We start from the raw sequence: 26,566 nt of genomic DNA, 5'->3' as shown, positions 1-26,566 counted from the left end.
ATTTCCGCTGTCGAAACACGTGTTTCCAGTTTTGACGGGTCGAATTTGTTCCACTAGTAATTAGTCGGATTGGTTTATGAAAGTTTAAATAATTTATTTATTTCACACCATATAGAAAAAACTTATAGTGTATATCATTCAAATGTAAAGGTATTGTTTAGGTATAATAACAGTTTTTAAAAATGAAATAATTCGTTATTTTATTTATTTGCAACAAAGAAAATAAACACAGATGTAGAGTTACATTGCAGACAACCCATATTGCGAATGCTATGATTTTTTTATGTTGATACTTTATTATTCTTAATTGATTTGTTAGGATTCTTATTCTACACCATCAATACATGATTTTATAATTTATTATAAATTAACCTTTCATACAAATACATCAACCCATTTCTCTTTTTTTTTATATTAAAATTTTTACTAATCTTCTTTACATTTTTAACGTTTTGCCACCGATTTCCTGAATGAAATTAATGAAAGAAATTAAGTTAATAAAAAGGAACTGTTGACGGGCTTAATGACTTTAATCCGAACTTCGCAGTTCAATCCGCATTTGGCCCGGCGGCTTTATGCTATGTATTTTTTTATTAAAAAAAAACTACTAAGTGATTTAATGAATATTTTATAAACTACTTATTGCGTACGAACCTTGAAATGAAAAGAAACGAGTTTAGTGTCAAGTGAAGGTGCTAAACACATAAATCTCGATCTATTATTTATTTAGTGTATATCTATCTGTATTTTTTGTGCTTTGTTGTGTTGGTGACAATTTAATGGTTTGAGATTTAGTTTTCGTGTATACATCAATACTATTATATATTTAATAAAATAGTATCAATATATGTATTGAAGTATTTAGATTAGTTTATATTCGATCAAACAAGTGACGTAATAATTTTTTTATTAGCGTGAAATAAAAAAAATTCTATTTTTATTCCAGAATGCGTTGTGTTTTGTAATTTGAAAATAATTTCTGTATTCAACATTTATATGTGACATAATTATTTTTAGACTGCTTAAAATTGCGATAATATTGTATCGTTTGTATTGGTTTGGGTATTTTCTATGCATACTACGTATGTATTTTCTTCTTCAATGTCTTCTTTCTTCAATATTTAGTTTTGTATTGTGTTTGTGCATTGTTTCTATTTTTAATCCTGAAACAATGGAGCATTATATAAATATATATATATATATATATAGACATACATAATTCAATTTCCTACTCTATTCCAGTAGATAGATTAAAAGATTCCTAGTATAGAACCATCGTGTATTAATATTACACACTTTCCGACCACCCAGACTTGTACTGATAATATATAGATTAACATACCTACCCTTGTAATTACTATGTATAACATAGCCATTGGCATATTAAAACAACGTGTTTATTCTCGTCTCGGGACCAGGAGCCTCGTGTCGTCATATCGCTTGAGATAGTAAACTGACCTGTTGAGATAAACAATCATTCTCATGATGCAATTTATTTCACTAAGATTTTCACGCTCAATAAAATTTATCTGGCCGATTTTGATTTTGATTTACTCTTTAAATTAATAGATTTTATTTTAAAGTACAGTAACATAACGAGCACGTAAATAAATAGTAGTTTATATAACAATCATCTTGCTGTGTACCTATTGTATTTTGACCGTTCTATAAATAAATACATAAATCTATAAATAATCTCAAAAGTCTTTTTAGATTAGTGTAAAAAATTATATAAGATTTAATATAGATAGTTTATCTGTATACAGTACAGAATCGTAGCTGAAATATCTCAAAGTTGAATAGATAACGAAATTGTTTTATCTTATTTGCAATGTAACAAGCTTTACTATCTATACTCGTATTTATTGGAGACTCGTGGTGATAGGTTAATTGTTATTATATATTTTAACAAAATGTTTAGACAAATATAAAATAAACTAACGACACGCCCGGCTTCACACGTGTATGTGAAAGTAAACTGGACGTCACAATTTTTTATTATGGAAACGTGTCAGCGGAACTGTCAATCGAAATGTCACTTTTTTATTAAGATATTTATATTTAAAGTACTTATATATGCGTTTTTATTTTTTTCCGGTGCCAATTATGATCACAGAAACTTATTGACACGTACAAACATATTGTAGAATTACCTTCCAGCAATGGTATTTTCGAACAGATACGATATTGAAAACTTTAAGAAAAGAGCTTATTCCTTCTTGAACGCTCGGCAACTCACTTGATATTAGCGTATTTTATCACACAAAAAAGTAATGACTAAATTATGAACGTTAACTAAACGTTATTAGAATAAAGAAGTTTAATTAGCATAATTGGCGAAGCAAATACGAACCTTCTCCTTTTGAAAGTTGGTTGAAAACTATCAAAACTTTCCACTGTGTCCAAACCAAATATTGGTTCATTGATTTCTAACAAAAAGTCAAAAACGGATGGACAAGCGCCATCTCATTCAAGAGAACATTACACCCAAAAAAATGTACCCTTACATTCATTCAAAATATTCCTAGAATCAGAACCCTTAAGAGTGTGAGATTTTTTCGGCGCCTTTGACAATATACAATGTTATGGATGGACCCCCAAAATAGAGGGACCATATAAATCAACGAAAACAAAAATCAGTTGTCGTCAACATTTGGTATCTATTATAAGTATAATAAATCTTAATATTTAGAAATAAGAAATCATCAGTAATTCCAAATTTTTCACGGAGCGCTTATATATATGTAAATGATTTCCCTGTAATCTAATATCATCGTTCTCTATTTTTGACCCCATTACTTAAACGGGTCAGTCTATTTTCTGGCAATTCTAATTCTAGCTAGTTGACTTATATTTTCACTGACTTCAACAAGGAGGAGGAATTCATTATCGTAGACGTTTTTTTGTTTAATATGTGATTCATTATCTTTATTAAATGTAACAAATATTTTAAAGTTTCATAAAAACAAAATGTCCGTTTCTGTTATAATTAAAGTAATTTTTATTGGGGAACGAATACGTAAAAAGAGTAATATATAATAATAATTATTGATAGATAATTTATAAAATACTTGCGTACTATGTGAATACATTAATATTATAATATGTATAGATAAGTGTACTCCATAAAGAACAATATTAAGCCGGGATTATGTAACGACGAAGTATTAATTTACGATAATATTAAAATCTTAGTTATTACTATCTTTTCTATGTATCTAATTGACATTTCCAAGTATTGGTGTGAATATTAAACCAGAATCTACGTATGATATGTACGACTGATAACCAATTATGTATTTTCAACCAATTACATTATCATATCGTACTTATATTGTACTATGTTCGCAAAAGGTGGTAAGTCCAAGTAGTAAGTAGATGTATGTAAACTCCTGTAGGGATATTCATGAAAAGTTACACAGTACCTACATAAAAGTAGGTGCATGTTACATATTTATTGAAGCACTTGAATATGTACATTAATTACATGTATGAATAATGTAATTATATACAAATCACAGACAATTATAAAACATAATTGAATGATACCTCCTGAATTTAATTTCAAAGGCACGCGTTTCTCTCTATCTTTTCCAGGAGACACCAGTCACTGGGAAAGAAAAATAAAATTAATTACAGACCTACCTATGGTATAGCTATGTTCCGTAATAATAATAATAAATTTATGTAGTATACTATACACAACTGCCAATGTAATAGCCAATTAATAAAAATATATAAATTGTTCATTACATATATTTATTGTTGCAAGTACGTAATGTATTTTTATATGATGCATTGCTTCTTTTACACGACATTCATAATGAGAAAGGGTGCCAGTAGGTATATCAGTTACTTTTTCCTGACTAAGGCTGAAGGATCTAATGAAATTTGTCGTGAGGATACATGTAACAAGAATGGACCTTGTCACATGTATCCACAAGACAAATTTCAGCAACATATCTTATGTAAAATCTACAAGCAGATGAAGTCGAGGGTAACAACTGGTACGTGACTTTTAGTATATTTAGGTACCTAATAATTATCCGACTATAACGCATAACTAGTTTGATAGCGAGTATAATAATAAGTTTTATATTAACCTTAGGTACACTCAAATGGTATAAACAAGTCAAAAACTAGAAAACCAATTAAAAGTTGAAAATTTTCCACTGCCATCAGAAGAGCAACCGTGTTTAATTTTATTTAAACAACTGTTTCTATTATTCGACAACACTTTATACCTATTGAAAAAGTCTTGTTATTTCTCTGGTTGTCTATGGTTTATACTTGTACAGTGTTATACATTTTCTGTACCGGTACACATGCACTAAAGTACCTAAAGTTAGTTTTTATAAGTACCTATTCCCTAATTTTTATTATTTACATTTTATATTTTATTAAATTAATTGACTCGTGCAACTTCGTCTTTGTCACATTTTGCCCATTTATGCAACATTTTGTGACGCTCCTATTGCTTGTAGAGGGATGTTGTATAGTTTATTTTCTCCTCTAATAAATGTGTTATTATAATTACAATATTTTCTTAACTCGAACCAGTTGTTCCTAAGATTAGCACGTTCAACCAATGCAACAAACTCTTTAGCTTTATATGTTAGTATACATTTTAATAAATACATTTCAAGTGTCAAGTCATCAAGTGATACAATAATCAGTGGCACAGTGTCGACCCCAAACAACGAAATGTCACAATCCTTTAAAAGTAAAATAATTACTCCAATTATCTACTGTATTCATAATAATTATTCGGACAATATTAGGTAAATCACATAAGTAGGTAGTTGAATCTATCTATAATGATTGACATTCTTAATCGAATATAGTGATAGTTATTCATTCGTTTATTTCATTCATGTAAGAATATTAAATTATTACAATTTATATAATTTTAGTCAAATGACATGTTGCAATATTTTCCGTGATGACCGCATAACACAAGCAAACCAGCAAAGTGGCAAATTTTCTATATTTCTTCACACAACAAATACTGAGTGTCAACCAGGGCATCGACAACAGCGTTTAGTAATTATAACACAATAATTTAATATGTTTTTTGTTTGTTGTTAACAGTTATCATTTAAAAAATCTGAACACCTATTTATAATTACAAAATCTTTATTAAGTTTGCTTACATTGCATTTTCAGCACATTTCAAATAATTGACTGTAAGTTCTTCATAAATACCGTTAAGCGATTATAGTATAATAAATCTGTTGATGTTGATGATTCAATTTATTACCAGTATTGCAATATGATAACAGTAATAAATACTTACCTTGTGTATTTTAAGACCGATAATAATTAGCGCCACATTGACTGAATGATTCTGAAATACAGTTGATATTGCATCACCATTTCAGATAAGTTAGTTAAGATTGAATGTTTAAATATAATCTACATTAAACAATCTACATGATGTAATATATTATATTATTTACTTCAATCTTCTGTACCAAAATTTACGATCAATTAATCTCCACAATAATTTCAATATTCTGTATATTAGCATTTTTACATAGATAAAATATATAAAGATCAGTGTCATGGCTGAGTACGAACCTACGGCAACAACGCACAGTAAGTTAGTGCAAAAGAAAGAAAACTTAAAATATTCTATAACCCTATCATTACAATCCTATTAATTACCTCTATGGTATGCGCTACTCAATACTACTCAAAACTAATTTTAATCCAATGACATTGGATTACGCCGTTTTTTCCCTTTTTATGCTGTTGAATTATAAATCTTAAAGTAGCAAGCTATTATATCCATATTTCGTTGTGGATAAAAGAACTAACTGACAATTTTATTGATTTATTCGGTTTAAGCTTGATAAATTTTTAGTAGAACAGCACATTGATTGTTATAGATATTAGGATTAGACTCTAGAGCAGGGCCTATTTATCACCATTTTTTATATGCGTAAAAACGCAACAGAAAAATAATAAAATATATTAAGTTAGTATATTTAAATGACTCTAGAAAATTCGAGCTATAAACTGATGTATCCTATAAAAATGTATAAACCATATTTTTAATGACGGTCGGCATTATACTCTCAACAACGTTCCAATAGCTGCAATTATCTTTGTCTTATGAAGAGGACGCTCAATCTGGAAAGGGAATTTAATAAGCTGATAATGACATTGTAGTTTTATATTTTATATTAACAGATTCACAATGTAAATTAAGTTGTTATTGACGCACATCCGCATATAATGGTACTATTCCACTGTCAATAATGTGGCAACATGTTATCAATATACAAAATATGATACGACTACTTAAACAGCATACGAAAGTTGTCTTTTTACTTGAAACTTGGTAAGAAAGATATAACACCTATCCTATGGTGCTGTAGCAATACCTACTTGTGCTATTATATATATATTGACTGTGTAAAAGGCTTTTCTTAGCCTTTTAATCCATTTTGTGTCTACCATATTATGCTCTTCTGTTTTTTGTAAACATATTTTTCTCAAATATCATAATTTACCATATATATTGTGTTTTTTTTTCGAAAAATGTCAGTATAAATAATCTAATATATATAAGAGAAGATTGGCATAGCGGATTATTTAAACATTTTACTATGAATTCACAAAAAAAGATTCTACTTTAATAAAGTGTACTTTATTGAATAGTTTGAAATTGTTACACCAGACACGACTAATTATGACAACATCTTATCCCTTTCAGTAGCTTAATATATTATATACAAATAATATCAATCAAAATATTAAATAAGTGGCAGAATGTTTAGAAATTTAAACATCTGTGTCCCTTGGCTACAAAACCTGCTTTACTGGTGTGCCGAATGACATAGAACTTGAAAATTAACATAGTATTATGAGGTATACTTATACGTAATCTTTGCTTCACTATTCAGTGAACAACCCGCTTTACTACAAATAAGTGTTGTAACAAGTAAATTATAGTTACCATATTCTTTAACCGACTAACGCAGATTTACACTATTGAAAGGTGGGTACTAATATAACATTATTCTTATAACTATTGTTATCTTACGAGATCAATATTAGAAAAATTAAAACTACTTAATATTCTTGATAATATTTCGATTATGGACTGTACCTATAGATAGACCATTAGATTCGAGAGTAGACAACAATATAATATTGCATTATCCTGTCATTCATGATTTCCGTGAGCTTTATCGATTACCTAAAGATTTATGCATACAAATGCCTTCTTACCAAAATTTTTATTTTTATCCATACATTCGAGTACCCAGGAAGCAGCTTGTTTTGTAAGCTATGTTTCCATTTGAAGAGCTAGAAGTGATAGTACAATACGGAGACATGACATCTTAGTGCTCCGGAATAGCAACGTATTATGGGACTATGTCACATGACAACGCGATATCCGTAGCACTATTGATCTCATATAGGCGACTATTACCATTTACCTTCATGTCGGAGCTAGTATGTATACAATGTGGTTAACCTCTGTACTAGAACATGTGATTCAATGGCCTTTTCTTATTTACCTGTAGATGCTTCAGCACCAACCCAAAATAGCCTTCTGAAATGATGAAATTATGTCATGTTATCGATATTTTTTTGAGTTTCCGTTTTAACTATACTATATTACTTTTGTTCTATATAATTTTTAAACCACGCAAGTTTCTTGTTGTGATGAGTCTGCGTTCCTAATCAGTAGTAGAATAAAAAAATGTGACTATTTAACAAAAGTGATGTTGAAAAGATGATTTCTATTTCTAATAATAAATGCGTAAATATTTTGTGCTGACTGAATATATTACGATTCACGTCACGCATGCGGATTTTCTGTTCTTTAATCATATTTTAATGAGACCATTCAGAGCTCTGTTGAAAAAAAATATTGTGTTTATAAAAACATGTTTTTATTTGTAATAAATACAATGTAATAATTATACTTGTGACATTGATTTTGTTTTTAAAAATGTTAGAGACTACGCTAAAAATGTGATGACTATAAAACAATGCGTCGTATTAAAGGTGTACGTACAGGTGTGGGCACTAGGTGGATATTTTGTGGAATTTTGTTATGATAATGACTAATGTCAATTAAGCGACAAATAATATTAATGAATTTGTTCAATACTAGTAGACCAGCGTAAAAGCTCTCTGATACTTCACTTCCATTGATCATACTATATGTAATAAATAAATAAATAAATAAATACATAAATCCAACACGTAATTTTTTTTCATTTCGAACCAATAGTGCCTCAGATTAGTGGATTCTGACAATCAAACAAATAAACTCTGTATAAAATGACTTTATAGTATTAGTATAGATACAATAACATATACATACAACAAACAAGCAACTAGCCAAATTATTGATATATAGAATGATGATATATAGAATTTTGAAGAGAACTTGCTAATATTATATTACAATGTAGGTGTGTAACGTTTTCCACATAGGTATCCCTTATTAACTGATTATTTTTATTTAAGTAAGTAGGTAATGGTTTGTGACTACAATAAAAGTAGTAGTAATAATTTAAACAAGTTGGTGTAGATGTGTAAGTACATTTGTTGTACGTACCACATTGAACCTTAATAAATATTTGAATGGATTTAGATAAAAAAATTAATACTTTCTTTGTTATAAATATTGAAATCATATAGGATTAACTGTAAATTCTAATATTTTTTATGTGTAAGTACATATAATGTTTAATCAGGAAATAATTAATTTACAAATTAATTTATGTAGACAGTCGTGATAAATCTTGATCTACGTATTAAGCTTGCGCTATTAAATAATAAAGTAAACTGCAATCGTGACTTCGAGTGAAAAATTTATAAGTTTACGACTTTTTATGAAAAATGACAATAGCAGTTGCGGTTTATCAGTTGCAATGTATTTTACATCATCGCGAAAGAATAAAATAAGAGCAGTGAATTAAAACATGATGCAGCAAAGAGTTTCCACGTATAGTAATACTGTATAGACTGAGCCTTTTTGCCTTTTCTGGAACGGCAAAAAATGTACAAAAAAAATAGTTTCAAATACGAAACTATTCGTTATATAACCTAAACCATGTGGTAATGTGTACTTGCTCTGTGGTGTGCTTACTTATATCCCCTGCATATACAAGTTTGATATCAGTCGAGATATTGCTTATCATCTTGCATAATTTTAAATGCAAAGCATACACTACTGATAAATGTTGGTTTCCGCCATGTTAATAAATCGTGACAAATGTTGGTTTATATTGAAAGCATTTCCGATCGATCGATATTTGAGTGTTTCTCATACCTGTTCGTACCTTTGAATTGTATACTAAAAACTTATTAGTTCATATTTCGTAACAATGTAATGAATATAGTTATCAATTTATTCGATTTAATCTAACTTACATTAGATTGAATGATCTGATTGAAATCAACATTAGGATTACACCTCGTAATATTGTTGGACATAATATTAGTTTTTAAAAACAATGTTACATAATAAGGAAACAGTACGATACATTAAAGGTACTGTTTATGACTTGTAACTGTTTTTATATTAACTTAAAATCTGCGCAATAGAAAATACATTCCACTGTGTTTTTGTAAACATTATCACAAATGGGTATTAATATTATAATAAACTGCTTGGTACATAATGTACATACGTAATAACAATAATATGTAAGTTAGAAAAAAAACAATCAAATTGCGAACACCATCTATGGTAATAGTTAAAAAAACTGTGTAGATTTTTTTCCACAAACATTGAAATTGGTTTTCATTTCAATTATCAAAAATTTAATATGGCACCAATATGATAATTCAATTAATATTAATAAAAATCTGTTTAAAAATTAAATTACAAATATTTAATAATTTACATAAAATTGTAAGGTGATCTGCGCAATTTAATCTGCGTCACATTTTTCCCGTTTTTGCAACATTTTTTTTATAGCACCTCCGGTCATATTGATCGTAGCGAAGTCATATAGCCTTCTATGGATAAATGGGCTATTCTAATAGTAGTACAGATGTGGTATGTACCTATTTATTGTCACTCCATTTTTGATATTTCCATTAATGAAATATTTGAATTTGTAGTACGTGTTGACATTTGTGAAGAATTGCGGTCTCGGTGTTCATACCTCCATATCTTATCGTAGAGTAGGCAATGTATGCCTGTTGGTACACTGTCGATAACGGGTCACAGTGTCGATGACCAACGACCTCATAGGCCACATGATGAAAAGTTGTGGTAAAAGTCGTCCATATACACGAACGGTATCACGGTAACATAGAAAAAGGAAACCGAGTTGAAAATTTTGATTTAACTTTTATGAAATCAGCTAAACATTTTCATTATTTAAGTTACACACTAATAGTATGTACCAAACAAACCAATAATATTAATATATATTTTAGTATCTTTATAAATTGAAACCTTGTTTTTACAACACTATGAAATAACTACTTATTTACTACATTCACAATTCACATATGTATTCGAACACTTACTGAAATTTATTAGGTACGAATCGAGAGTTCTTACGGAAAGGTGCGATCACAAGCAATATGTAAACATTTTTACATATTATCAGTAAACGGTTAATGTGATAAGGTACGAAAGTTCCTAAAACTGTCTATCTATGCTTACTTTTTGTGTATACATATTTTTTTTATGTGTTCTAATCGAACCTCGATGTTATATTATTCTGAATAGGTACTTACAATTAAAAATATTTACATTCATATACAGTTTTTAAATTGGGAGTATTGTATTTGCCCTATTGATACCCTTCTGTATATAGCTATGAGTATATCTGCTTTGAATTGGTTTTTCTTCAATAACTATCGAAATATAATGTACATGTTAAAATCAAACTGTGTGTTCTGACGCAAGTCTGAAAACATATAACGAGGTTATTGTTCCAACGATATTTTTGTTTGGACAGCTGAATTTGTTACATGCTCCGATGTCAGAAAATCGTCGAAAGCAACGTGGTAACCACGATATACTATCGCGAATACACAGATATGTAATATCAGAGGTTACGAACTCATTGTTATTAGTGCAATATGGAAATATTATTGTTACAACAAGGTCGCGTTTCATACTAGTTATTATACTCGGTATTGCACAATTAATTAGGATCAAAGTAGATAATGATGTATGTTACAAATTATTGATTTATTTTAATAACATATGTTATACACAAATGTGTAAGACATTAACATGGGAATTGGTGCAAACTGTAATGCTTGACATATACTATAAAAATAACACATATAACATCAGCTTATAAATAAATACATCAAACATACTTTTTAACCCAATTCATGGTATTTATCTATAATCTGAAAAATAATCTTAAAACTGTCGATCAAATAGAAATATTGTTACGATTAAAATTTATTATATTAAATAACAAAATCTTATCTAATACTTGAAAAGCTATTCATGTATAAACATACAATATAAGTATAATTAATTCCTATCTATCTTTGTCACGTCACTTTCAGGGTATCTATTTACATTGGCAGAGATAGTAGTGTCAAAGGCTATCTCTACGTACCTACCTTTAATGTACTAGTAAGAAATATTACATACTATCAAAGCCCGTATAATTTTTTGTTTGTAAACCGATTGGAATAAAACAAACACGAAATTTATATAAAACTCACTACGATAAAACACTAACAATAATTGTTTTGGGCTTAGTACGTTAACAAGTCCATCAAATAATATTTCTTCCCATCTTCTACGTACAGATAACTATCTGATTATTATATAAAACTAATAATATCTTTGAATAAGTCACACAACGCCATCTAGTCCCAAGCTAAGCAGAGCTTGTGTTATTGGTACTAGACAACTGATACAAATACTTAGATATCTACATTTTCTTGTAAATACATATAAATTAAATGTGTAATATATCTGTGAAAATATATGTATAGATAAAACATTGTTTTTCTATTACAGGTATTCTAAAATGGTTGTACGAGTGGCAACGGACGAGAGACCGCTAGAGACGCCATCGTCCGATGAGAGCGGTCTAGGCCGAAGTGATTCACCTAGCGATGACGCTGAACCCGAAGCAGCACTAGTAAGTCACGTCAAATTTATCAAACTGTGTCAAACGACATCCTAGTTCATAGTCGTTGCTAGTAATAAGACTAGACACGCGAACAGCCGTCATGATTTACTTAGTTACAGCAAATTAAGGGCATATCATGAAGATAAAAGTCATTTAGTTCACTACTGGTAACGCATGATACTGTCAATGACACTTTAATGTATGATGATCGTTATATCGCTTCTAATAAGAAGGTTAAGCAAATTATATACACGTATATATTTAATTGGCTCACTGACGCAACTGAATTTTCAATCTTTTTTGTTCTTGTTATATTAGCAATTTTATAGATTCTTTATATATAACATCATGTTTTAATTATTTTATTAATCGTTCATTATACATATATATAATGCTACATTTATTACATACATGGTAGAAAACAACCTGTAATATATAGCCCCCATTAAAATGGCTCCCTTTTAATTTACTTAGTTATAAAGTATATACATTTCGAGACGAGGATATATGTATACTTTGAGGTATATTATTTTAACGATTTCAATTAAAAACTGGAATTATTTACAATGTACAAGTACAAGTAGTACAATGTAAGTCATTTTGTTATTTACATACTAATATAAGATATTTACATAAATCATTATGTTATTGGAAATGATGACAACAAGACCACAACAACAAAGTACAGCAAAGAACTATTACGTAGGTATGTTACAATGAAGGTGCATTTAGATTAAATAACAAAAAGCAACGCCACGAGAGCTAGAAGCTAATTAGGTATATTGTAAATGTAAGGCTGCATAAAGGAAATAACATTTCGCTTAATCTAAATCATAGAACTATGGCTTGAATATATTTGTTCTAAAGTAAAACCATAAACAATAATAAACACATATATAAACTATTTCCTTTACTTGTCATGACAATTAATGTGACTAAAAAGAAAAAAATATAACATAGCGTCAGTTGACGAGATTGTGTAAAATTTTAATATGGCTAATAGATTTACTTAACGGCAGTATTAAATGGGGCTAAGCGAGATGCCCCCGATTTTTGTATTTGCTGGCTATGTCATACTCGGCATTCAACACTTTAATAGTTTTGATAGTTGGATATCACTTTAGCTCAGTTGTTTTTAGCTTCGACAAAGTAGACTGGACTCAAAGAAAAGTTGTTGATGTACAAACAGATAAGATAGACACAAAATCAGAATGTGTGGAAACTTGCAGCTGTGATGAATAAAATCCGTGATTAGTTATGCAAGAAATTATATGACTAGAATGACAAATTACAAGTGAAGATATAGAATAAATATTTCGTATGAAAGATAAATATTTCGTAGTAAGAAATATATTAATGTACTAACTAATGTTCAAAATATGAGAGCATTTCAAAAGAAATTGCAAAGAAAGAGGATGTTACGAAAAATTGCTGAAAAAATAATAAACGCATGTCTTCTCGCCACCATTTCATTAGCATTTGCTGAGATAACAATGACTATATTAATTATGTTACTTTAAATATTGCATTTAGAAATGGCTTTTCTGAGAGTTTGGCAAAGGAGGAAAGAGATTTTACAAAAAACCGCAGATGTTTTACTCGATACCATAGTTTGGGCGACTCTTATATTCGGAACATACATTATTATGACAATTTAGACAGACTGGGGACTTGTAAAACTTTAAATAGTTTAAATGGTAAAAAGATGTTTATGAATGTTTTTTGAAGATGATTTTTTGGACTACTTTTATTTTTCAGAACAGCTGTTATATAATTAATATATTTTTAAATTAAGTGTTTTATTAGATAAAGCCTGTTTTATTAGTCAATATTCGTATTTTCTCGAGGTTAATAGTTTTATTGTAAATTGAACTACATATATGGCTTACCCTCAGGATATACCTACATTTTTGGAACTCTCCAAAATTATTCGGTTTATATAAGTATCGTCCTTTTGTGCAACCGGTAGGTTAGGACATTGGTATAAAGAAAATAGACATATTCACTATAATTACTTGTGTTGATTTCATTTCCATTTCCTGATATGATATATATACAATTAATACAGTACAGTACATACAATTAATGCGCTTAACAATGTTATTGAAACAAGTATATAAAATATCAATAATACAGAATCAATAAATTAAATAATACATTGGGACTTCTCTATATGATTAGATATTATTGTATTATTGGCTGAAATCAATTAACGGAATGGGTCAGCAATGATATCACGTAGCGACAGTGGCTCAGTCTATGAGATAATTAGATCGGGTAGCGAGGCCGTTTGCGTCTTTGACCCAACCTTTACGAGAAAAATAACCTTGTCCGTGCTACAAGACTTCTGGAATCAATCAACGATCATTTATAATTATATCTAGGGCTTTTTCGAAATAGTTTCATTCAATTGTTGCCTTGCAATTATAAATAGAGAAGCTTTTTTTAATTGGAAAGAAGTTAAGCCTTTTTAACCTTTGATTAATTTACCATAATATGCGCTAACGGAATTTGCACTCATTCATTATTATATTTATTTTTAATTATAATAATAATAATCAACTCATGACAATTCACACAGCGCCATCTAGACCTAAGTTAAGCTAGCTAAAGCTTGTATTATGGGTACTAGACTACTGATACAAATACATCGATTTAAAAAAACACCCAAACCGATACAAACAATCATACTCATGAATACAAATGCTTGTGCCATACGAGGAATCGCACCCGCGACCATCGGATGTAAAGCGGTGTGCTAGACCGCTAGACCACGGAGGCCGTCAATTAATTATTACTTATAATATGTTTATATATGTGTTTATATGTGTTACTACTACTGAAATAAATTTCGGATATATAATTAGTTGATTTGAATGCATTATCGGAATATATTAAAGGTCATATCTATAAGGTATAATATTAAACGGAATCCACCACAATAATTAAATTTGTATAAATGGTAAACAAGTTATAATACTATACGTAATTTTAATTATATACCTACCTTATTTAACAATATTTTTATAGTTAACATTTCTTGAATGAATTATTTTGTAATAATTACTGTAATTTATAAATTCCGTAAAATATTAAACAAATAAACATTAACACATATAAAAAAGGTTAGGTATTCGTAACTTGTATTGCATTTATGTATTATTAAGAGTTATAAACATTGGAAATGGAAATTAAGTACATATTATAACCGGTTTTGTCAGGTCAATTCATATAGTACCTACAATGTAATGAAGACTGCACTGTATTCTCAAATTTTTAGCAATTATATGAAAATATATCAGAAAACTAGGTAGGTACACTTTTTTTTATTTTTATAGACAATATCAATGCTTCCATTATTCAATTGTATATAGGAATTTTGTTTTAATTAGAAACTGAAGTTTATTATGAATTTGATGAATACTCTCTTTTTACAATTAGCGTAAACCCATGGAGATTCCATTACTAATTTTTGTTTATTTTATGGAATTATTATATTTATCTACATACTAGTTGCATTCGGTGAATTTTCCCGCGTGAATTTTAAATACCAGTTAAAAGTGTACTATTAGAATATTTTTGAAATTTCACTTAGTAATATATTAGTAAGATTATTTATTATTGCTTATTTTTGATCAGGTGGTACCTCCGGATGGTGGTTGGGGATGGGCCGTGGTTGCTGCTTCATTCATGTGCAACGTGTTAGTAGATGGCATCATTTTCTCTGGTGGAATGCTCCAAAACTCGATACAAGAAGAATTTCACGTAAGTATGAAACAGACTCGTACATTCAATATTGAACTTAAACGCGGTTAGATTAAGTGTCAAAAAGTGATTTGTGTTAAAAATATTTTGTGAACTATTTTAAATATAGGGTGTAACGGAAAGAATAATAGGAAGCCGAAATTTAGGCGCAGTATTTGTGGAACTGGACAATGTTCCCAATTTCGTAACCTTTTCACAAATTCCGCGGTTATGCGAGATCAATTTACTTCCTGATAGTTCCTAGTATAAAAATATTTAAATATTTCGACACATTGATTGGTTTATCGTAAACAATTTGGGTCTTTTGGATTTTGACTTCGCATATGTATGTGTACTAGATACTATTATTCTACCGCTTAACCGCAACTTCGTCTGTATTCTAAAAAATAAAAGACGACTATGGCCATTCACATGTTACAATACATATTTACGTTTTTCGTTAAGATTAATTTAAACTCATCTTCGTTATACCTTGTATTTAGGTTAGAAAATATTATTTATATGCAAAAGTCTTTGACTAATTAATATAATGAAGAATAAAAAGAACTCTCTACCAATAGCTCTTAACGAAGCCCACAGCTCCTAACAGTGAAAAAGTTACATCAACTTCTTTTTGATGAGATTAATTATACTTTACATGTATCAAACGATTGAAAATCTAATTACCTCGGATTTGATTTCTTGTCAACATGATTACAACGCGAGATTGATCTTGATGACATGTTATAGACCGACCTGTTATAGATTGTTATTAGACGGGTCTATTTTCACAAATAGAGGCTGCGCTCGGGTTCTCGTTACTGTGTGAATTTTGTACATACTTACCTAAGATATAATCTATCGATACTACATGGGACTAATATGACTTTAAATATTGATTGAATTTCTGAAATTAGAGCTGTGATTCTGGATTGTACTTATGGCAAATCCGCTTGCTTTCTTTATAATATTATATATTAGAATATGGATGTAGATAACAATTGAATTTAATAAGATGTTTGTGCAGATGTGATAATGATTAACAAAAATATATGCGTACAACCGACTAGTACCTATAAATGTACTAATGTTGGTACATAATAACTCAATGATCTCAATGTTTGCCTAAACATTATTTGATCTTCTCATATTTTGATCATTGTACATTTAGACCGTTTTTAGAGTTCCGTAGCGAAAAACTGAAATGGGCGGTTGCAAACGCATTATTTTATTAATTATTTTTTTATAAAAAAATGTCATGTACCTTGACGACACATAACTAAAACTACTTAAAGGAGGTCGTATAATTTTATGCCTTTATTACACATGTAAACATCTCGGAATTTTCGAACTGCATCAAAATTACAAAATCCATTGTGTGTCATAGAATAAGTAACGATTTGTACTAGACTGAGACAAGTACTGAGAAGACTTTATAAATACGACATAAAATTTTGGTGTGACCTCTTATTTTGTGCATACTTAGAATTAATCCTTACTTACTTTTTGTTTACTCTTCAGTGCGTACGTTCATTAGAAAATTAATTATTACGTGAGATATTAGTTCCAAAACTTTTATTGCAAAGTGCCTGCACATGCTCTGTACTTATTGTTGTTATCTAGATGTAGGCGCGTAGTAACATACATGCATTATCATTGTAATTCATACGATCCATATTTGTATTGTTTCGCCACCAGTTTGTTTATTAAAAATGATATGGAGTACAGTCGCTTTATTATAGGGAATTCATCAGGAACTAACAAAGACATGTTTCAGGGGATTGCGTGTTCGATATCCTAAAAAAAATATTATTCTTAACCTTAAATGTATAGTGAGACGTATGGTCCTCGTCAGTTGTTATAATTGACCTTGATTAAGATCAGAAAACCACTAACCAGACTAAATAATTGTGGCATTCACAGAAAAGCTTAGACCGTAGCCGCTTAAAGCTCAGACAACCGTCTCACATACTGGTACATCTATTAATAGACATGATCCGCAGTCTGGGTGAACATATCGTGACCACACCCTCGAAACTGACGCCTGCGCCAGAGTTGCACACGTCACTGCCGTGCCTCTTGTAGACATAATAATAGAACATACTTATAGTATTCTTCTGTCTACCAAAACTGACCCAATAACCAAATAGAATGGACAGCGAGAGAAATCATACGGGATTGAAAAGAAAGGAGAGTTAGTAATGGAACAATCTATTGCTAGCAATGTCCTGTGCTGGGTTGTACTCTAATATACGGTCCCCATGGACACTATGATCCATGTAGATGTTAGTCCTCATTGTCTCGTCCATATAGTAAGGGCACTAACAATTCTCTTCCATTTCTGATGGCATTAATGTTTACTGTATAGTATGTGGGTCTACAAGTTCAGATAATTTCTTGAGACATACCAAGACTGTTGTGCTATTAGCACAACAGTCTTAAAAGACACGAAAATATTTATCATAAAAGAAAAAAATCGTTAAAAACATACAATACCTAAATACTTCAAGAATTTCAGGCCCCTTGTCGTCTGTGTAACAGTTAGAAAAAATTAAAAATAATCTGCGTCATAACTGATTGCCGCCGACAGAAAATTACCATAATGTTAAGGCCAAGGCCTCGATTGCAAGCTGATTCATTCTTGCAGTACTCAGCGCAAAATAATTTATACTTTAAAAATGGACTGTAATTCATGAGAAGTAAAGACTAATCTGCTAACATGCTAACTTGGTACGTAATGTTAACAAAGAAAAACGTGCAAATTTTTGTCTCTCTTAAAAGGCTCAAAATCATCTCATAGTTAATTAAATTATATTATTAATAATTAATCTCTAATTAAAAGTAGTCAGTAAAATTGCTGGTCTGAAGATTAAAAAAACAATGGACAGTTAGCTACTAGTGAATCTTTCCCATGATTTGTCTGTAGAGAAAAATAAGATATAATAATTTATTTTATCATTCTATTATTCTAGTGGTGCTTTCTGTCTTTTCTTCTATCAAAAAGTAGTCTGAATAAAATTTCTCGAGCGATAAGATCGCCTTTTGTACCATTCTGCTAAGTAAGTATCTTGTACTTATTTGGTATAGTAAAGATTAAATAAACTAATAAAATAAGTATTGATATTGAATCAGGTTGGTCTATATTTTTCGAAGCACGACTACCAACACGTGACGAAACGTTCATAAACTTTCCTGCATTAACTTAAGAAAGTCACGTTGGAATCTATATGTAGAAACCAGATAATTACTTGTATCTGTAAACATAAAGTTGATAATAATAAGTACAAGTAGAAGTAAAGATTTGTATCATATATGGTAGTCTTTCGCGTGTTCTACGTCATGAACGTGTCCAAACCTCACTAAGGTGGATTGTCAATTAATTACACAATTTACTCGACTTTGGCGGCGCACCGACGCCAGTGGAATTTACCGCTACCAGTCTTAGACAGGGCTGTCTCGAAGCCTTTAAAGTATAAGGAAAATAAGTCTTTATTCTTAAAAAATTGTTCATTATTCCGACTTACACCCAAAAAGTCGTAAGTTCAAATCTGGTCGACACTAATGTCATTTTTTTCTGACTTACCAATGAAGGAAACACCAATAACAAAACTAAAAATGAATTAATTGGATTCAAATACCTGTCAATGAACAATACCATGAATATGACGCTTTCGACGGCGATGTGACGCTCGTGATAACACTCATGCGTTGCCATTCCGGAGCACTAACAGATGCTTCATATCCTGTAATTTGCTGCTTTATCAAAAACCGAAGCCCTCAACCGAAACAGCTTACAAAACGCAGTTGACTATTTACACTTTACCTCTAGTCACATTCTGTTTCCTAAATTTGATTTACAGACTTTAAATTATGCAATAATTTATAACAATTTACCATACTATTTCAATATTATTTTCATATCATAAATCTGGTATGCGTGGTGTACAATCGTGAAATTAATTTTCTTCGCGTGCTAATATTCTTAATATGTATGAAAATGATTGATGTAGTACTTATATGTAATGAATATAATATACATATATTGGTATGGATAATTTGGCTGCTTACAGTTTATACGTAGCATAATGTGAAATAAAAATATATATAATCCAGTTTGAATTATTTTTATTAATTTTTTACTTATTTATTGTATGCTTACCCTTACGCTTTTTAATACGAGGCTCATACATGTCTGATTTAAGTTTTCATCACGTTCAGTAAAGTCAAATACTACGTGATATATTACATATACACATATAAATAAAATTCTAGTGTCTGTTTTAATATTGAAATAACCATTTTTTACTACATGCATATGAATATAAATACGGAACCTACACAAAAATAACTTTTTTGGAATTTTTGTCTGACAGACATCTGTCTGTTAGTTCTGGCTAATCTATGAAATGGTTGCACTGATTTTTACGGGTTTTTTTGGCAGGTAGGTGATGTAATAAAGAGTAACATAGGCTACTTTTATTTTAGAAAAATTCCACGAGGACGAAGTCGCGGGAATAAAAATGATTGGATAAATGCAGTTGCTATAGGATCCTGAAACAAAACATCGCGCCTCAAAATTATATTATTAATTAAATATTTATAATTAATTATATTAAGACGCATAGCGCCCCTGAATTCCATGAAACTTTTCCACTGTAAGTGCATGCTTAACCCTCACGATTCAAGTAATGTTATGGAAAGGAATTATCCTTACCTCAACAATCATTAGATTTTATACCTTATGTGTATGGAAATACCGTAGATATGTTTATTACCCGTGTATTAGTTGGTCGAGTGCAATGAACGATCTCGGCCTCGACATCATGTTAAGATTGCAGTTTAGTTTGATTTATTTTGGAACCATTAGAAAAGTTCTTTACCAATAAGAATGGAACAAATTTACTATTCCTCTTATAGAAAGGGGTCTATTTGGCTATGATATAAGGTTGAAATAATTATGACATGTATAATACCGACGTAGATAATAAGAGCAAAAACTTTGTACCCCTATTTATGAATATTACGCGCGCAAATGAGTATTTATATTTGTCACAGTGAAACTATATGGAGAAGTGTAGAAGTAATATATTTTAATACTACTATTATTATTATTATAATTAAAAGAAAATGCGTCAAGTTAATAAATAAAATATTAATTATACTGTCTTGCGTTTGACAAATACTAATTTAAGCATTTAATCTTTGAAGAATCTTAAAAACGTTTAACTTATAAATTAGAGCACTGGACGACCAATACTATAAATTAAAGCCACATCGAACAAGATATACTTAAACCACTTTTTTCTTGTATTACATTGTGGCAGGTTAAGTACTTTGTACGCACTTGTCACGTCGTGGCACGTTGTCACGACATATAGATATTTCCTAAGGGTATTTAATGTTTTTTTTTCTGTATTCATATCGTATATATATACGATATAAGTACCTGTCAATCATGTTATTATTTTTTGTTCTTAGAATCTAATATTTGGGAAGATGGCTGAAAGGGTTTGGCAACGATGAACGCTATAGCGATTTCAGATTTATCAGTAATTTCTGACTATATAGACAACATCATATAGCTTATTCTGTTTAGTTTGTGATAAAGTAAAACGATAGCTTGTTATCGGAATCACAAAATGTTTTTAACCAGTGTAATCTAGTAAGTTGGGGCTTTTGAAACCATTTTTATTATATTCATAAAACTCCATAACGTTTTATTTTTGCTGTAGGTAAGTTCGTTTTATTATGTAAATTTCTGTTTATTATAGAATATTTAAGTATATAACTTTCTATTAAATTGATCGAAATTTTATAATAATGAAATTTTACACGTATATCAACAAAACCCGAGCACATATGTATATTAACATAGAAGATATTGAGATATCACCCTAGAACCTAGAAGTCACATTTCAGGAACGATGCCGCGTTCAACGCTCCTCGCTTGAACTAAGTCTATTCATAATATTTTTTGTACTGTTCACATAATAGATAAATGTTTCCAATTTCGACTACATACATGTACTGGTATCACTTTGATTGACATTACTTTAACCACCTAGATATTAAATAGTGAGTACAATCTAACTTATTTTTCACAAGTTATTCATTTCAATCCTAGTCATTTCTACCCCTTGTACCTCACTTTAAGTAGAAATGCTAGTTTCAATCTGGTGGGCCATACTACTGTTGTAGTATGGCCCACCAGATTGAAACCTGTACAATACTATTACTACAAAGTTAATTAGAAGACGTACAATGAAACAAAATCCGAGACACTATTATTGTGCAATGTCATTACGGTTGGCAAAAATAATTCTATACCATCCCGTGTATACGCAACTATTGGAATCATGCCAAATTAAAAAAAATAAACAATTAAATTCTTACTGTGGTATACTGAGCAGATTATACAAAGGGAGACTTGGCGCAAAGTCGTCCGCATGTGTAGGTATTTCGTTGTCACAAATTACCAAGAAAGCACCTTAGCTCTATTAAAGGAACTTGTGCTATTTCACATAATAATCTTTTTCTTTCATGATGTATGAAATTATGTCAGGGAAAGTAGTCAAGTAGTTTTTCTCAGCGACATGTAATTGACTATAATTATGTTAGTAACGTAGTTAGACTTATTAACTCTTAAATAGAGTTTAAAAATAATATAGTTTTATTTAAAAGATACATAGAATGGAATACTGAAATACGTTCATGGATTTACCTTTTCTATTTAGATAGAAGTTATCATGTCAAAAATTAACACTACAAACTCACATTTTTTTATCTACATTATTTTATTACATAGAATGAGTACAAATGAATAGGCAGTAATTATATTGATATTATGTGGATGATCATTATAAGCCTAGATGATAGATTTTTTAATGATAGATTTTATATATAATTTAATTAGGTATATTTTTAAATAACCTCCATTTCACTGCACTCTTTCTAGAATATTTACTGATAGCCGTTAGTTATTTTGTTGTGTTGTGTTACCTACATTCTAAAAATATAACATTATTGAAAATCCTTAATATTTGATAAGAATATAAATATAATTTTGTGAAAATAGCATAAAAATCTTGAAGAATATTATTACGTTCGAGTATTTTAAAATGGATATAAATTATAAGAAGTATAAATTAATTTATTTAATGATATTCATAATCAACTGCATCAAAATTATGAAAAGAGTTACAAGACATCACTTCACTTGAAATTAATTTGGTTAGCAATTTAATTTAATTAACATATTATTATTCATCGAATAAACTGACCAAAATTTATTGCTATTACTATGACATATTGTTTTCTGCGGCGATCAGATTGTAAACAATAGCAACTTAGTGTGTAAATAAAATTATTTTAATAAATAAGTACCTACTTATCTTATTACATTTATTTCTTATTCACGCGTTGTAAAATATTGATGATACGGAACATTTGATTGTAGAAGTTTCAAGTTGGATTTCTTTACTTCTCTTTTCATGTACCAAAAGTTATAAAAATATCGCTGCATATAGATTACTTGCATATTGTTGTTTTAATTTGGGCAGGTTAAGGCTTTTTCAAATTTAAGTAAACAAGTCTATTTTCTACCTTGATGAAAAGATTATTTAAATTCCATAAGGACTGTAACGGGTTGTTAATAATATTTTATGATTTCTGTGTCTCGAATGCCTATCATGACAATGTATAGCGCCTTATATAAATGCAGAACATATTACCTAAGTGGTGTTCCGTTACTTCAACAAAACCGACTTACCTAGCCAAGCCTGTGTGTATAGTTAAGTCAATGGACCACACAACATTAAATCATGAGTATTCATGACACGTACTGAATAATGAACTTTACGCCTATAATTCTAAGGACTATGATGTATGTCGAGTTAGGACTGTACTCGTATTAAGTGCAAGCTATTGCTTAGACATTGCAGTTTTTATTACGGTACACGCGTATATGCTCTTGGAAGTGATAGTGCTGATACTGTCAAGGTGAATATATGATATCGCTCTTAGGATTTATTTGTGGATAGCTAAATATTTAGTCATAATATTTGTAGTCATCGAACTCTGAGAAGTGTGAATGTACTTTTATAAATAAATACGAAGTCATTATTGAAATAGTATAAATGGTTTATCATTCGTATGAATTAAATAAAGATAACTATTAAATTCGTATAGATAAATACGTAACTGTGATGACTACTAGAGCGCCAGCTAATCTCAATGTAAGCAGACATACTGTGGGTGCTAGACTAATGATCTTCTCAAAAATATAGATCCCATACTTTTGATCTCGTGGACTATCAGCTTTGTAAGCCTAATAATAAAATAATAATATGACTAGTGATTAAATAGATAAGAAGTATCTATATATATATCTATATGCTAAATATTCCGTATTCTAATGCAGAGCGTTCGGTTTTAGACCTAGGGACTCCATTTTCTTTAAAATATAGGTAAAGATGTATATTATATTGTGTCTGATCATGTTACCGTAAGATGTAACTTCATAATGTAATATCACAATACATTGTTTAATGAATTTGTTACGTGAAACGGGAAACCAATTTGTATTTCCGCCGTCCAGACAAATATTTCCGTAGACCGGTGCTTTCGTTCACCTACTGGCCTTGATAAAGACATGTGACAGGTGTGTTCTGATAACATTAAGTTAATTAAAATTGACAATTAGAGGCCAAGTAAAAGTGTATCTAATGAGTTGCTAGGAATCCGTAGATTTAACCTGTTTTTACAGTATTCATCATAGAGTACCCATATCGGTACGATATCGTATGATCACCAAGCAGCTTGCTTTGCAAACAGTATTTCTATTGTAGGTTGCAGTTTAGGCAGTATTACAGGAAATTGATGATGCTATGTGTACAAAAACAATAGTAGTAAAAGAAACACTTCTACTTTGACGATGAAGAAACTATATCCGGTTAATCTGTAATTGAAACTGCCAGTATTTCTCATTGTAAATGGTATATTAGCTTTTTATTTACCTGTATTATTATATTGTTACAGATCAGCGAATCACAGGTGGCGCTCGTGAACTCCTTATTGGCAGGATTCTATCTGCTAGCAGGGCCCTTCGTATCGGCTTTAGCTAACAAGTAAGATGTCATTTAATATTAATTCGACTGGTAAATGTGGTAGGTAGCTATGTCACGGATAAAGGAATCGCATACCTAATTTGTATTAGGTATACTATTATACATATTGGAAATATGACTAGGGTGTACAGGTTCTATACTTACTTATTCTTGTAGGTATACATCGTAAAACACTACAACTTTTTTATTAACATTTTAATAATTAGCATTGGTTAATAATTTGTTAATTTAAAAGCCAAATTTAAAAATAAAAATTATTCCAAACGACTTGAAAATTGAGTTGATGAGAAAGAGATGTGAACTCGAATAGATATATATTTAAGTTGTCTGTTGGTTTGAAAAGTAATATTCCTTTTAGGTATGGATTCCGCGTGGTGACAATTGTGGGCAGTTTGATATCGAGTTCTGCGTTTGCACTAGTATATTATGCAAATAGCATAGAATACTTGTACTTCGTCTATGGAATCGTTGGAGGTTGGTTTTAATTAAATTACATTATAATTAGATGGAGTGTTGCTTTAAACTTGCTAATAAACTATGCCATTCCATGCAACCCGTGCCCTATAAAGCCCAAACTATTTTGACTTACTGACGTTTTTTTAAGTCTAAAGACGATTGTTGCTGACACAACGCTGACTGACGCTGGTCTCATTCTATTATATTGTATTTTGTATTATTAAGAATTTTATAATATTTTTGAATGTCGAATATTATAGTCTAATAAAAAATTTTGACAAACAACAATAGCGATAGCTGCTACTTTCCACACAATTACTGCATATGCAAAACATAATTTCTACACATAAACGGAACTAAAAACATATTTAACAAAAACAAGCCGTACGTTCATGAAAATAAAGTTTACAAGCAGATATGAGAAACAGTGCAACTTAAACTGAATATTTTATACTATCTTTTTCTGAAGATTATACACTCACACACGTAATTCCACAACAAAATTTTATGCAGTGGATATTTATCACATAAATGTGTAAATATAAGGTTTATATGAAACTGGAGATTTCATGATAAATTAGCGAGTAAATTTCTTAATGTTTAGTGCTAATGTTACTATAGTATACGAGAAGTACCTATCTATATTTTTTTAGTTAACCACGTGTTGCATATCATAATATAGGTAGATAAAGGTTGTCATAGAGGTCAGAGTATATCTATGATGTCCCCATGGACAATGCTATCATTGTTTATATCTATTATGTTACAGACGATTACCATTTTGTAAGGTGAATCGACGCTAATTTACCATTCATGTCATGTACTTTTTAGACATAGATAATAAACATAATTATGTGCTTTTATTATTAAGCAGTCCCTAAATAAAGACCATTTTCCTGTTTTAGCAGTAATAAAAGGAAGTACCTATAAATAGTTGTAACATTTACAATAACAATGTCTGCCAATATGTAAAAATTTGATAACTCACATTTTACATAGCTAAAACAGACGAATACAAATGTTTTTATCACATGTAGTTCATGTATTTCCTCCTTGTAGGAAACGAATTGATAACTAATTACCTATGTAGCTATAAAACCTTCGGTTTTATTAATGTATAAATGTTTGGCTACGTTTGACTTTAAT

At 29.9% G+C, this 26,566-nt stretch overlaps 1 protein-coding gene and 1 long non-coding RNA gene across 2 annotated transcripts in view; one reads left to right on the top strand and one right to left on the bottom strand.

Moving 5' to 3' along the window:
* The window catches only part of LOC131844982 (uncharacterized), a 33,315-nt gene that overhangs the window by 2,268 nt on the left and 4,481 nt on the right, over window positions 1-26,566 (top strand). The window contains exons 2-5 of the mRNA XM_059193990.1: window positions 11,981-12,104; window positions 15,735-15,860; window positions 24,876-24,964; window positions 25,323-25,438. Of these exons, the coding sequence (XP_059049973.1) occupies window positions 11,991-12,104; window positions 15,735-15,860; window positions 24,876-24,964; window positions 25,323-25,438 (445 nt within the window). The 5' untranslated portion in view covers window positions 11,981-11,990. The remainder of the gene's footprint in view (window positions 1-11,980; window positions 12,105-15,734; window positions 15,861-24,875; window positions 24,965-25,322; window positions 25,439-26,566) is intronic.
* Window positions 1,001-1,997, bottom strand: LOC131844983 (uncharacterized). Its single transcript, XR_009357610.1, has 3 exons — window positions 1,943-1,997; window positions 1,347-1,458; window positions 1,001-1,163 (listed from the first exon to the last, which is right to left on the bottom strand). It is a non-coding gene; the product is annotated as an uncharacterized LOC131844983 (long non-coding RNA).

Source organism: Achroia grisella, unplaced genomic scaffold (assembly GCF_030625045.1).
Source record: "Achroia grisella isolate CSIRO2021 unplaced genomic scaffold, CSIRO_AGI_Agris_v1 utg445, whole genome shotgun sequence".
In the NCBI taxonomy this organism is placed as follows: Eukaryota; Metazoa; Arthropoda; class Insecta; order Lepidoptera; family Pyralidae; genus Achroia; species Achroia grisella.
Note: the sequence above shows the minus strand (reverse complement) of the source record. Positions and strands in the feature narration are given on the sequence as shown.